General features: G+C 40.6%; 1 protein-coding gene across 8 annotated transcripts in view; it reads left to right on the top strand.

The window, feature by feature from the left end:
* Positions 1 to 12,146, top strand: part of ANK2 (ankyrin 2) — a 336,115-nt gene that overhangs the window by 155,709 nt on the left and 168,260 nt on the right. For all 8 annotated transcript variants that reach the window (XM_029941812.1, XM_029941804.1, XM_029941796.1 and 5 more), the window contains exons 3-4: positions 7,288 to 7,386; positions 8,825 to 8,923. In XM_029941812.1, the coding sequence (XP_029797672.1) occupies positions 7,288 to 7,386; positions 8,825 to 8,923 (198 nt within the window). The remainder of the gene's footprint in view (positions 1 to 7,287; positions 7,387 to 8,824; positions 8,924 to 12,146) is intronic.

Genomic DNA, 12,146 nt, shown 5'->3' with positions numbered 1-12,146 from the left:
AAGAATCACAGTAACAGTGAGAAACAAGAAGTGACAGTGCATCACAGTAAAGAAAACAAATACAGAAAATAAGAACAGTCTATTCCACTGGATCGTTGATTCTTCAAGCTTCTGTGGTGCATAGATTAGTCAGCTTCCAGGGTGACTAAAGCAGGACTGCAGTCTCCCAGAGCCTCTAGAGTTGCAGATTGCTTCTTCCATATGGTCAGCTTGCATGGCATTGATGGATCAGGAATGCATGTTTTGAGATGCCGGCTTCGCTCTGCTGTGATCAATCCAGGGACCCACCTCAGTTACCTTTACTACACTAGGGGTGGACAAAATGACAGTGAATGGCCCCTCCAGAGGGGATATTGGGTTTGGACATTTCATTCCTTCACCCATACTGGGTCTCCTGGTTTAAAGGGTTGAGCATCTATGGTCAGACTCACAGGTAATTGCTTCCCAGCCCAGTGGTGTAAGGTGGTTAGGGTAGAGCCACGGGCCTGCACCTGTTGCTTTAGGGTTAGATTGGCTCTCATTTAGATCCACCCCCCCATGCCCTTGATAATGGGGGAGGGTGCACATAAAGGATTTCATAAGGGGAGAACCCCATCTGCTTAGTGGGGCTACCCCTGACTCTTAACAAGGTGACTGGCAACATCTGGTCCCAGTGTAGGTGGGTTTCTAGACGTAATTTACATAATTGCAGCTTCAGGGTTGGGTTCATTCGTTCCCTTTCCCAGAGCTCTGGGGTCAATATGCCCTGTGTAACTTCCAGGTGATTTTTAACCCCTTTGTCACCAACTGCACCACCTCAGCCACTAATGCTGACCCATTATCTGATCCTATAGTGATAGGGATCCCAAATCAAGGAATGGTTGTTTAGAAGTCAGGCCACTTCATGTGCCTTTTCTGCATGAGTAGGGAAGACTTCCAACCAGCCTGAGGAAGTGCACATAAAGACCAACAGATATTTATAGGCTTGGACCGGGGGAGGCTCATCATATTTTCAAATGGGGCTGCCCCAACACTCTGCACCCTCGGGCAGCTTGGGTCCCTGACGTGGGTTATTCCAGGCACACGTTTCACATTGCTTGCATACTGCTCAGGCTATGCTGGAGGAGAGTTGAGGGATGTGGAAATGTTGCTCAGCGTAGTCTCAAGAGCTGTCCAGCCAATATGGGTTTCCTGATGGAACTGCTTGACAAAAGCTAGAGCCAGGGCCTCAGGAATTGCTGCTCGGCTGTCTTTAAATTCCCAACATCCACCTGGGAGTTAGCTTCCATTTTAAGTCTTAAATCAGGTACTTTCATGTTGTGAGTAATCAGGGTCCCATTCTGCCAGTGGATAGGGACCAGGGTGGTGGTTAAAGCCCCTGATTCCACCTTTCCTTTGGAAGCTGTGAGCTTTGCCTGTTGGTCTGCCTTTGGGTTTCCCCAGGCAGCTGTGGTGTCTCCCCTTTGATGTCCTCGACTATGCATGATTGCCACTCTTTTAGGGGCCCACACAGCCTCTAAGAGTTCGAGGAGTTCCTTACCATACTTTATGTCTTTCCTCTTGAGTTTATTAGACCGTTCTTTTTATACAAAGCCCCATGTACGTGGAGGTTGATGAAGGCATACCTAGAGTCTGCATATGTATTAACACATACCCCTGCCACCAGGAGGGCTCAGGTTAATGCAATGAGCCCTCTCTACCATGCTAAAGTCCCCTTCGTGCCTGGCCTACGAATGCCTCATTGATCATCTGCTGGTTAATGGGCACCTCTGGATCACAAGGGGCATAGAGACAAAATGCCTCACATAGTCTCATAGAACTGCCTCAGGCTCTTCTCAGGTCCCTGGAGCATTTCTAATGTTTTGCTCATATGTATGGCCTTCTCCCCTACCACCTTTCTTCATGCCATTTAAAAGGGCTTCTTGATACTGTTCAGACCTTGCAAGCCCTCCATCTATACTTGAGTCATTTGGGTCCAATTTGGGGTCCTCCCCAGGGAAATGAGCTTGAGCATAAGCCTGCGTGTCTAGCAACCCAGTGGTGCATTCTCCTCTAAACATTTTAGGGCCACCTGGGTAATTTGGCAGTGCTCCTCCGTGTCAAAGAAGGTCAGAAGGAGTTGGCAGCAGTCCGTACCAGTAGGTTTATGGATGGATTAGAATTATGGACTGCATTAGTTCAATAATAGCCTGAGGCTTCTCCATATATGAGGGAGTATGGTGCTTCCAATTTAGGAGGTCCATAGTGGTAAAGGGTGTGTACACAAAACATGCTAGCCTCCTCAGATCTGGCCTTCCTGATAATAATAGATGGGTCCCCTAGTTTTTCCTCAGTGACATCTGTTGGGCTCCTTGGTGTTGCTGCACGGAGGGACTGTCTCCGCTGGCCTGATCTTCTAATCACCTTCCAGGAGGGGTATATGGGTAAGGATTGTGGTCCGGGCGAGCCAGTCATGGTACTATAGGTGGCGAGGCCTTGGGACAAGGGGCAGCTACCAGGGGGGTTTTGGCAGCCAGGGCAGTTGGAGGCACAGGTGGCAGTGAGGGGTACAATGAAGTATATGATGATGATGGGGTCCCCTCAGGCTCTCCCAACAGTATGGGCTTTCAGTTTTTGGTTGGCATTTGGAGGAAGCTATGACATGAGCCATTATAACTTTACAGTTCTCTTCAATACGGAATTTTAGCCCAGGTGGCTGGGATAGGACCAGGTCTTACCAATGGTCAATGTAAGATTGGTCGGGGTGGCTTGGACTCCCCAAAATGACCCTGAATACTTGACTAACTAGTTCCTTATCAAATGAGCCCTTGGAGGGTCCATTTCACAGAATGTTCGGAGCTTTCTGGGAGTTAATTTCACACCATAATCTCCTGAATATCCTTTTTGAAATTCCTCAACATACACTCTAGGGCAATCAGTTTACTCTAGTTTCCACCCATTTCCTCCCCCTAAGGACAACTTTGATGCAAAGAGAGGAATAGGGGGAAGGGAGGGACTAACTTGGAGAGGGCACACGCTTACTCTGTCTGTTTCTGGCCACTCTCCTCTCAGAGATCTTTCAGGCACCTCTTAGCGTTGGTGGGTTCAGTACCAAGGAAGTCTGACACCACCCTCAGCTGTATGAGGTCATCCAGGAACTGTGGATGGGACTCAACACTTGCGTCTGCCTAGTGCCCAGCACCTTAGAGTTGATTTCGTTCCTTATGGAAACACTCAGGCAACTGTGGGAGGTGATCAGGCTCCCCTCCTGCCTCCTAAGGGCAGGTCTACCAAAATGAACCTGGTTCTTACCAGTCTGATGGGCTGTGCCCCCTGAGCTCGTTCCTAGGCCTCACCAGGGATTTTTGTGCATGTGTGGCCCTCACCTCAGCATGACAGGAGGGGCTAGAGGCATATGGTTCAAGAGGCCCACTGATGCCAGATGAGGTCGCTTCTCCCAGTTCTATGAGTTTTGAGCCCAGGTGACAGGGAAGTGAAACACCGTCTCCACCTCCTGGGCAAGCCTCCTCATAATGTAGCAGTGAGTCACACACAGAGTGGGGACACCACGGCTTTTCTTTCCAGGAAGCAGCTTTATTTGTACCAGAACGGGATCAGCAGGCTAAGATCCAAAGGCTGAACCCCAAGTGCAGGGGTGGAGGAAGGTTGCCTTTTGTACATTTTTTCCTCCTTTGTCTCCCATATATGGTAACATACAGTCTGAATAGGCAGTCTATGCTCCAGAGTCCTGAGGAATGTCGCACTTGCGCACATAGCCAGATTGCCTTCCCTTGTCTTGAGTTTTCACCACATTTCTTATGGAGGGGCTCTATCACATTATAATGAGGTAAAGGTTTGTCATTCTAGAGGTCTCTCTGAGGCCTGTCTATGCAGGCAGGAGTTGCACTCAAACTGGTTTGGGTGGTCTGGTGGCTGGATGTCTTATCAGGGCGGTTCCATGGCTCAAGGAGTGGTTTCTGTTTCCAGTTGCCTGAGTTAAGAGATAACTGGAAAAAAGAGCCTAATGAAAAATGTGGCACAAAGGTTGGTGAGTACAAGCAAGTGGGCAGTAAACGTCAGGTCTTAGGGTCTAGCTGGTGACAATAACGATTCCAGTGCAGAATAAGTCTAGTTGTTGTATGGGTAGGCCTTAAGCACTTAAACACTTGGAAAGTGTATCTCCAAACCAATAATCTCTGGTCCCACTTGGATAAAAATCATGATATATGGAAAGCTTATAAACTCTAGGGACTACCCAATTTTTTCCTTTCAAATATATTAAATAGTTTTGATTATTTATAAATGTAGACTTTACCAAAATATTCCCTCTATGCTTTCTATAGATTCATTCATTCATCCAACAATGTTTATTAAGTAGGTACTCTTTATCAGATCTGGGGCAGGTGGAGTGTTAGGTGACGCCCTGGGTTAGATTCTCAGAGGTCCTTTGAGACTCTTAGGTGGAAACAGATGGAGGCAGAGGCAAAACCTGAGGCAAAGGGAAGGCAACTTCTTATAATAAGCATCTTAGTATATAAATATTTAATATTTTAATCTTAATATTTAAATATTAGGCCATCTAACAACTCCCAGTGATTGGAACATTTGATTCTTACTGACTGAAGTAACAGATCCAACTTAAAAAACATTTATGTAATGGCTCATTATACAGAGTAAAAGATTTCTTCCAGTACACAGCTTTCGGAAAGGAATCAAATGCCATGCTGAAAGATATATGGAATATAAAGATACCACAAAAGTTAAAGGCTCTAAAAGTCAGGTTAATTATCCCCCTAAAAGTTCCTACTCTAAGATCACACTGCTTGCTCTTCATTGTGTCAGAATGAGTTTACTATTTGTGAAGCAGTTTACATCTATTAAAACTAAGTACTTCACTTCCTGTTACCAAAGAGATTGGGTGTTGAACAACTCAGAAAACAACTCTGGTCTGGTAAAGGGAGTGGAAAATAATTTTTGCTGAATCATTTGTATGTAGTTAATACAGTTAACATTTGCATCAGGGTAGGACACAGGTGTCATAAAACTATCTTTTTCAAGCTTTTGTTATGTTGTTGATTCATTGTTAAATCTTCTAGGAATAACATATTTTGAAAGTACTTTCATTCTTATTATTTTATGTCAGTAAATATATAGAAACCAAGGCATGCATTTATTTATGGTACAACTGTATTGACTACAGTTAAATGTTGAAAAAGCAGGACCATGTTTTGCAAAAAAGAAAAACAAATAGTACTTTATTTTTTAATGAACCTGATATAAAAGCCTGAAGGCTTCCCATAAGAAAATCACTAAGATATGCAATGACCAGAATCAGGAAATTTGCCAAGTAGCATTTTGTAGATGTATTTGGTTCTCCTTATATGTGTGAAAAAACAAAAATCAACGGAATAAATTTGAAAATCCATTAGCTTTATGAAACAACAAATGAATCAGGCAGCATCCCATCTATCAAGTAGAGAGGGGAGCTCCAAGGAGTGGTATAAAATGGAAGTTTTATAAGAAAGAGGGCTTCCACAAGAAAGTTATTAGCAAAAGAAAAGAATTGTTCCAGGCACAGTCACTTTTCCTTTGGGGCTGAATAGGGGGTTTTATCATAGAGATTACTTCATCTTCCTTTGGGGAATGGAGAGTGCCCATGTGACAGATTACCTCATGGGCACTGATCAGAAAATTCCTGACTGACTGGTTAAGTCATTTCTGGGGGAGGTCAGTATAATGTGTGTAGATACCATATTTGGTAAAATTATCAATGAGTTTTTTCAATGTTATGATCAGTAATTTTGGGGAATTTAGATAGATGTGAATCAGATATTACGTACTAATAATGGGGCTTTGGGGTGATGGTGGGTTTGAAGCTGAGAGCCAAGAAAGAATTCTTGAAGACATCTTTGGTGCAAAAAGGTGATTTTATTAAACCATGGGGACAGAACCCGTGGGCAGAAAGAACTGCACTGGGGTTGTGAAAGTGATTGATTTTATACCTTCAGGTTGGGAGGGGGTTAGGGACAGTGTAAATCTCTAAAGAATTTTGGAAACAAGGTTTCTAACACTTTGAGGGGCTAGCTGTTGTCAGGAAAATGTCATTTATTACTGTTTAGTAAAACCTCAATCATGAGACCCTTCAGATGTATATCAGGAGCCATATGCTTAGAGTATACTTGCCAACATATACTTCGGGGTGAAAGCTAACAGAGGTTTGCAAAGGAATTTTTTATGTATTTTAGGAGACTCACTGGATCCTGGGGTTCAGGATAATGTTAAGCCAAGATTCCCTTTTGCCTCCAGCAAAGGGTCATCATCGAGGCACCTGAGTTTTTGGAGGAAGGTCACTCTGCCTGTCTCAAGGATTCGTCAATGGGCTGTAGACACTAAGGGAATTTAATTTTTCATTTGCCTTTGTTTTCCACATCTCCATGGCTAGTACTTAACCCCCTTACATCTTGATGAGGGTGGTATTAGGGCTCCAGGAAACAGAGTCTATAGGTTTCTGGAGATTAGGTTATGGATAAGATTGCCTTTTTCTTGCAGTTTACTAAGTTTTCCGTAAAGTGATGGAGACTCCTGTCTGGCATGATTGTGATCTCTGTCAGTCAACCATTTGTTTTCTTTCCTTTCTTTTGTTCTTGAGCAGCCTGGAGTGTCTGAGGAATATCACACATATCCCACCTGGGGTTGGGGGGTTTGGGGGGGGGGGGATGCCTTTAGCCTGTACTTTGCCCTCAGCTTACCTTATGTTCCCTCATCGCTATCAGTAATTATAAGATAAATTCTAAATTCTTGGGAAAAAACCCTGCAGATAAATTAGTGACATAGTGTTAAATGTCTTTTAATTACAATGTTGTTATTGCAAAGTTTTGTTACCTTAGAAATTGTCCTATGGCTTTTGAATCATTTTTTATGAAAAAGATACATCCTTCCCATTTGTTAAAAAGTAAGACTTATTTAAATTCTCTCAGTGTTCTAGAAATTGGAAAGAATTTTATTCGTGACTGGTGCAATAAATGATACAGTTGCTCTTTCTTTTTCCCTCTCATTAGAAATGTATTTAGATATTTCTTAGTTAAAAAATAGTTCGTTGAGATGAAGTTGGCAAATCCACGGTTCTAATGAATATTTACTACTTTGCCTCTAAATCAAAAACACTGGAAATTAGTCTCTTTGAACTTAACAGTTTCAAGCTTATGCAAAAAGAAAAATACATTGAAGAAACCAGAGTCGGTCTAGTCTGAGTTAAATACTTGCATAAAAATCAGCTGCTGTCCACAAATATTATTACATTTCTGAGGACTCATTTGCTTCTCCTTGTAGAATGGACTCAACGCTCTCCATCTGGCTGCCAAGGAGGGCCATGTGGGCCTGGTTCAGGAGCTGTTGGGAAGAGGGTCCTCTGTGGATTCTGCCACTAAGGTAATGTTCATGCTAGTAGAATTCATTTCCTTGGAAAAGAGGAAATGATTGAAAGTTATCTTGTCTGGCTAAACAGTGCAGAGGTTTGCTGGAACACCAATTCTTGACCAGGAAGAACTGAAATTGAAACTCTTTCCACCAAACTTTGCAGAGTTTGAATTGATTCTTTTAGGAACTTATCAAACATGAGACTGGAGGATTTTCTGTACTTCGTTTCAAATATTTTGTCTTTTTTTTCTTTGATTCATGTAGAGACTAGATTAACATAATCCTGTGTAGATGACAGCACCTATTTTCCTAAGGTTAATTCATTTTTAAAATAGCATATTGATGTAGTAAACTTCTCAGTGGAAATAGACAGATAATTTTCATGCTTTAATGAAGTTGTTTTTTCTTTTAATATTTTCGTTTAACTTGGTAAGAGAATATCCAGAATCTTTTATACTGTGATGGAAAAGAGAGATTGGATCATGGATTGAATTATTGGGGAAAATTAGATTTTGTCACTATGATATGTGTTTGAAAAGCAATTGGACTCATTTTTAAAGAAGTGTATAAGTTGTTTGGTATACTAGAAACTATTGTTTTTTTATTGTTGGTGTTTTTACTAAAATATTTGAACTTTGTCATTGGGGAGTCATTTCAGAAACAACAGATTTAAGTATTTATTTTATTTTATTTTATTTTATTTGAGGGAGAGAGAGAGAGAGAGAGTGGGGGAGAGGGGTAGAGAGAGAGTGAGGGAGAGGGGCAGAGGGAGAGTCTTAAGCAGACTTCACATTTCAGCTCAGAGTCCAATGTGGGGGATCAGTCCCATGACCTTGGGATCATGACTGGAGCCAAAATCAAGAGTCGGATCCTCAACTGATGGAGCCACCCAGGCACCCCAGAAACAACAGTATAAACTATATATATTTTAAATATCATCACTGGTGGCCAATCTTTGTCGTTAGAAGGTGAAATTTTAATTTGGAGAAAAACAGTTGTTAGTCAGAATCAAGCCTGTTGCCCAGGGCTGGAGGGTGAAAATGCGGTTGTGAGAGATGCGGAGAGGTGAGGCGACAGCACTCAGGCCTCCAGCTGGGGCTTCAGTCTGAGCACGGGCGGACAGAAAGAGTGCTGGGATAGGTTAGGAATATGGCCAGTTAACCTGGACTCTAACTCCGCATGCACACATGATTGTCCAAACACAGACCGGCTCGACACCTCCCCAGAACTGTGGAGTGTAGAAGAGGAAAACACTATAACATTATACGGGAGGCTCCGTGTTTTGGCGGCAGACAATTTATTTCCTTCCGAGGTGGGCTACTATCTTGATTAAAACGACATGCTTTAACTACTTGAAGTGATCAATCAGCACAATTGAAAATGCCTGTCCGTTCGATGTCTACAAAATTTGAAAACCTCTAATATTTTCTATTTTGTTTCTCCAAAACAGAAGGGAAACACTGCTCTTCACATTGCATCTTTGGCCGGACAAGCAGAAGTTGTCAAAGTGCTTGTTAAGGAAGGAGCCAATATTAATGCACAGTCTCAGGTATTGCATTCAGATTTTCTCTAGTGTGAATGAATTTAAATTAGAACAGCTTTGTGAAATTGAATTAATGGGTTAAGCCAGCTGTTGGGTAGTTAGATTTGCTATAAATACTTAATGTTATATATTTCAGCCACATTATTTTATTAACTCATGCTATGATATATATTTTTTGATGTATTATGATCTCTCTCTTAATATAACTGAAAATTTGACAACTACACAGCCTGTCATTCTCTTTAAGTGCACTAAAAAAGCATAGAAAGTGTTTTTTTTCCCAGAATGACAGTGACATCTGTGAAATATGAATTATTCATGCAAGTTCTATGTTGTGCTCTAAAAGTAGTTTCTCTCCTTAAATTTTAAAAATTCTCAAAAGATTAGCATTCCAGTAGGAGATCTGCTATGAAGTAGGAATCACACTAATTACCTCACACCCCAAATGTGACTTTACAAAACTCCTAAAAGAAACAAGAAAATTCGTGACCCACAGCCTTGTAATGCATGTAATAACAATTATATAGGATAGAAAATGCATGTTCTTAAAATGAAGAGTTTTTTTAATTAAAAGAATAATCAAACTACATCATATTATAAACTTGACCCCATTTTCTGAGTGAAGAAATATTGCTTTGCCTAAAGCTTTACTTTTGGTATCTATTATGAAGCTATGTAGAAATTGAGGGGTGTATCTTTTAAAATCCATTTCTCCTCTCTCTTTTTTAAAGATTTTAGCTTTCCTGCTACTACAGGTCATGCCATGGGAGCTATTAGCAAAATAAACCAGTTCCTCTCTATCTGTTCTTTGGGATAATCTCGCCAGCTTGCTTCTACGGGCCTTTGTGTAGGAATACCTCCACCTATTTTGTCCTTTCATTCATCATGTAGACCTGGCTCTAGTGGTATAAATAGCACTACGGGGCAAAAGTTAGAATCAGCCCTTTGTCCTTTGACTTTGATCACAGGGAAGAACCTGTTGAAATTATTACAGACAAGGCGTTATTTATTTTTATCTCTATAATTTCATACTCTTTGAAAAAAACACATTTTTCTCTTAAAGCACAATTTTTCCTTTAAAGTTCAAACACACCTATTTTAACATTTATTGAGAATATTGCATATTGTAAAATCTTCATTAAATAAAAAGTTTTTTTAAATGATACCATCTGTAAAGAATTTCCATAGCCGTGTAAGGTATAATGGCATCTTGGGCTTAGAGACACAGGACTTGAGAAAATCTACTGCTCTAAACTAAGGGATTAAGAGGCACCTGCGCAGTTCAGTCGGTTGAGCGTCTTACTTCACCTCAGGTCATGATCTCACAGTTAATGGGTTCGAGCCCCATATCTGTACTGACAGCCCAAAGCCTGGAGCCTACTTCACATTCTATGTCTCTCTCTTTCTCTGCCCCTCCCCTGCTCATGCTCTGTCTCTCTGTGTCTCTCAAAAATAAATAAACATTTAAAAAAATTTAAAAAATAAGTAAAATATTAAACTAAGGGATTAAAATCTTTTCTTTATAGCAAGAGAACATCTTTTGGCTCTAGAGCAAAGGTTCCATACTGTAGCTGGCATCATAATCTCCTACAGGGCTTATTGAAACATCTGTTTCTGGCCCCAACCCCAGAGTTTCTGATTCGTTTCTGGAGTGGGACCTGAGAATTTACATTTCTCACATAGTGCTGAAGCTTCCAGTTCAGGAACTCTGTGAGAACCACTGCTTTAGAGAAGAGAAGAGAAAACTGGGTGTAAGAACACTGCAGTAAGATTCACTAAGTACAGGTTTGACGATGTGCATAAATCAGTAGTTTGTGTACTTAAGCATGGAAATGAAAGCCTGGTCAAGTTCAATTGCTATAGGAGGTTTCTTTTAACGGGAAGTTCACATACTAAGTGTTAGTGCTGTTAGTAGAGCTTAGTTACTTTGCTCAAAATGACTTGGTGAACATTGTGGTTTCATAAAAGTTGACAGATAGCAAATACTGCAAGATAAATGCTTGTCAAAAGTTATATCAGTTATTATACTGTGATTATTGAAAATTTATATGTTTTGGAGATTTTTCAAGGAGAAAAAGCTAAAACCACTTAATCGGTAATTTGCTTTCAAGAGTCAATGAGCCCATTTTTATAGCCATAATCATACCAGATTATAACGGATCTTGTAGGAAGATTTATATTATCCTTAAAGCAATCTTTATTTGTATTGTGTTTAATTAGCTCTATTTAGGATTCATATTGCAGGGAATCCTGACAACTAGCTTCAAACTGATTTTATAAGAAAGTTTTGGAGTAAAAAAATTAATAATTAAAATTTAGGATGTTTTTCTAAATGCCTAAGTGATTTGATATGCCCTATGAGATTATTTGCTATATTGAATTTAGGTGGCCATCACTACTGAGGAACAAAAATTACTGTTACTTAAACTATTTTGTAGTTTAGCAGTGCCTGCATGGCTCAGTCAATTGGGAACCCAACTTTAGCTCATGTCATGATCTCATGGTTCATGAGTTTGAGCCCTGTGTCGGGTTCTGCTTTGGGCTTTGTGCTGACGGCTCAGAGACTGGAGCCTGCTTCAGATTCTGTGTCTCCCTCTCTCTCTGCCCCTTCTCTACTCATGCTGTCTCTATCTCCCATAAATAAATAAACTTAAAATAATTTAAAAATATTTTTGTAATTTAGTGATTTAGATTGAAATATAGAAATTTATATAAAACAGGTTGATTTTTATCCCCTGTGTATGAACAAATCCCAAAGACCTGGTTTTAAGAGCCATTAGGAGAGGATATGAATCCTTCATATATGATTCTTATTAGTCTTGTCTTGTTTAAGATACAGATTTTTTCTATGACAATAAAGGAGCTCAGGTGGGTGGGTGGGACCATGCTCATGGTAGTTAGATAGTCCCTTCCTTTTGAGAACCAGAAAAGGGGGATAGGAATACCAAATGTGCAACATAAATTCTAATTTTTGTACTCAAATTATACCTTCTCCCGTATCTTTCTACAAACATAATGCAAGACAAAGCAGAATAGTCTGTTACTATAGGAATGTTGATAGCTGCATAGTACTTCGCTTGTGACAGACTTGTGAGTTTTTGGAAATGGACCACTAAGGTTATTGTTGAATTAAAGAAAAGCTCCAAGGAATAAATGTTCAATAAACATTTACAGAGCTCCTAGGTCATGGAGAGGTATACATCTATGGGTTTTTCTGCGTTCTCTTCAT

Source organism: Suricata suricatta, chromosome 1, assembly GCF_006229205.1.
Source record: "Suricata suricatta isolate VVHF042 chromosome 1, meerkat_22Aug2017_6uvM2_HiC, whole genome shotgun sequence".
NCBI classification, from domain to species: Eukaryota; Metazoa; Chordata; class Mammalia; order Carnivora; family Herpestidae; genus Suricata; species Suricata suricatta.
This window is presented reverse-complemented; position numbering and strand designations above follow the sequence as displayed.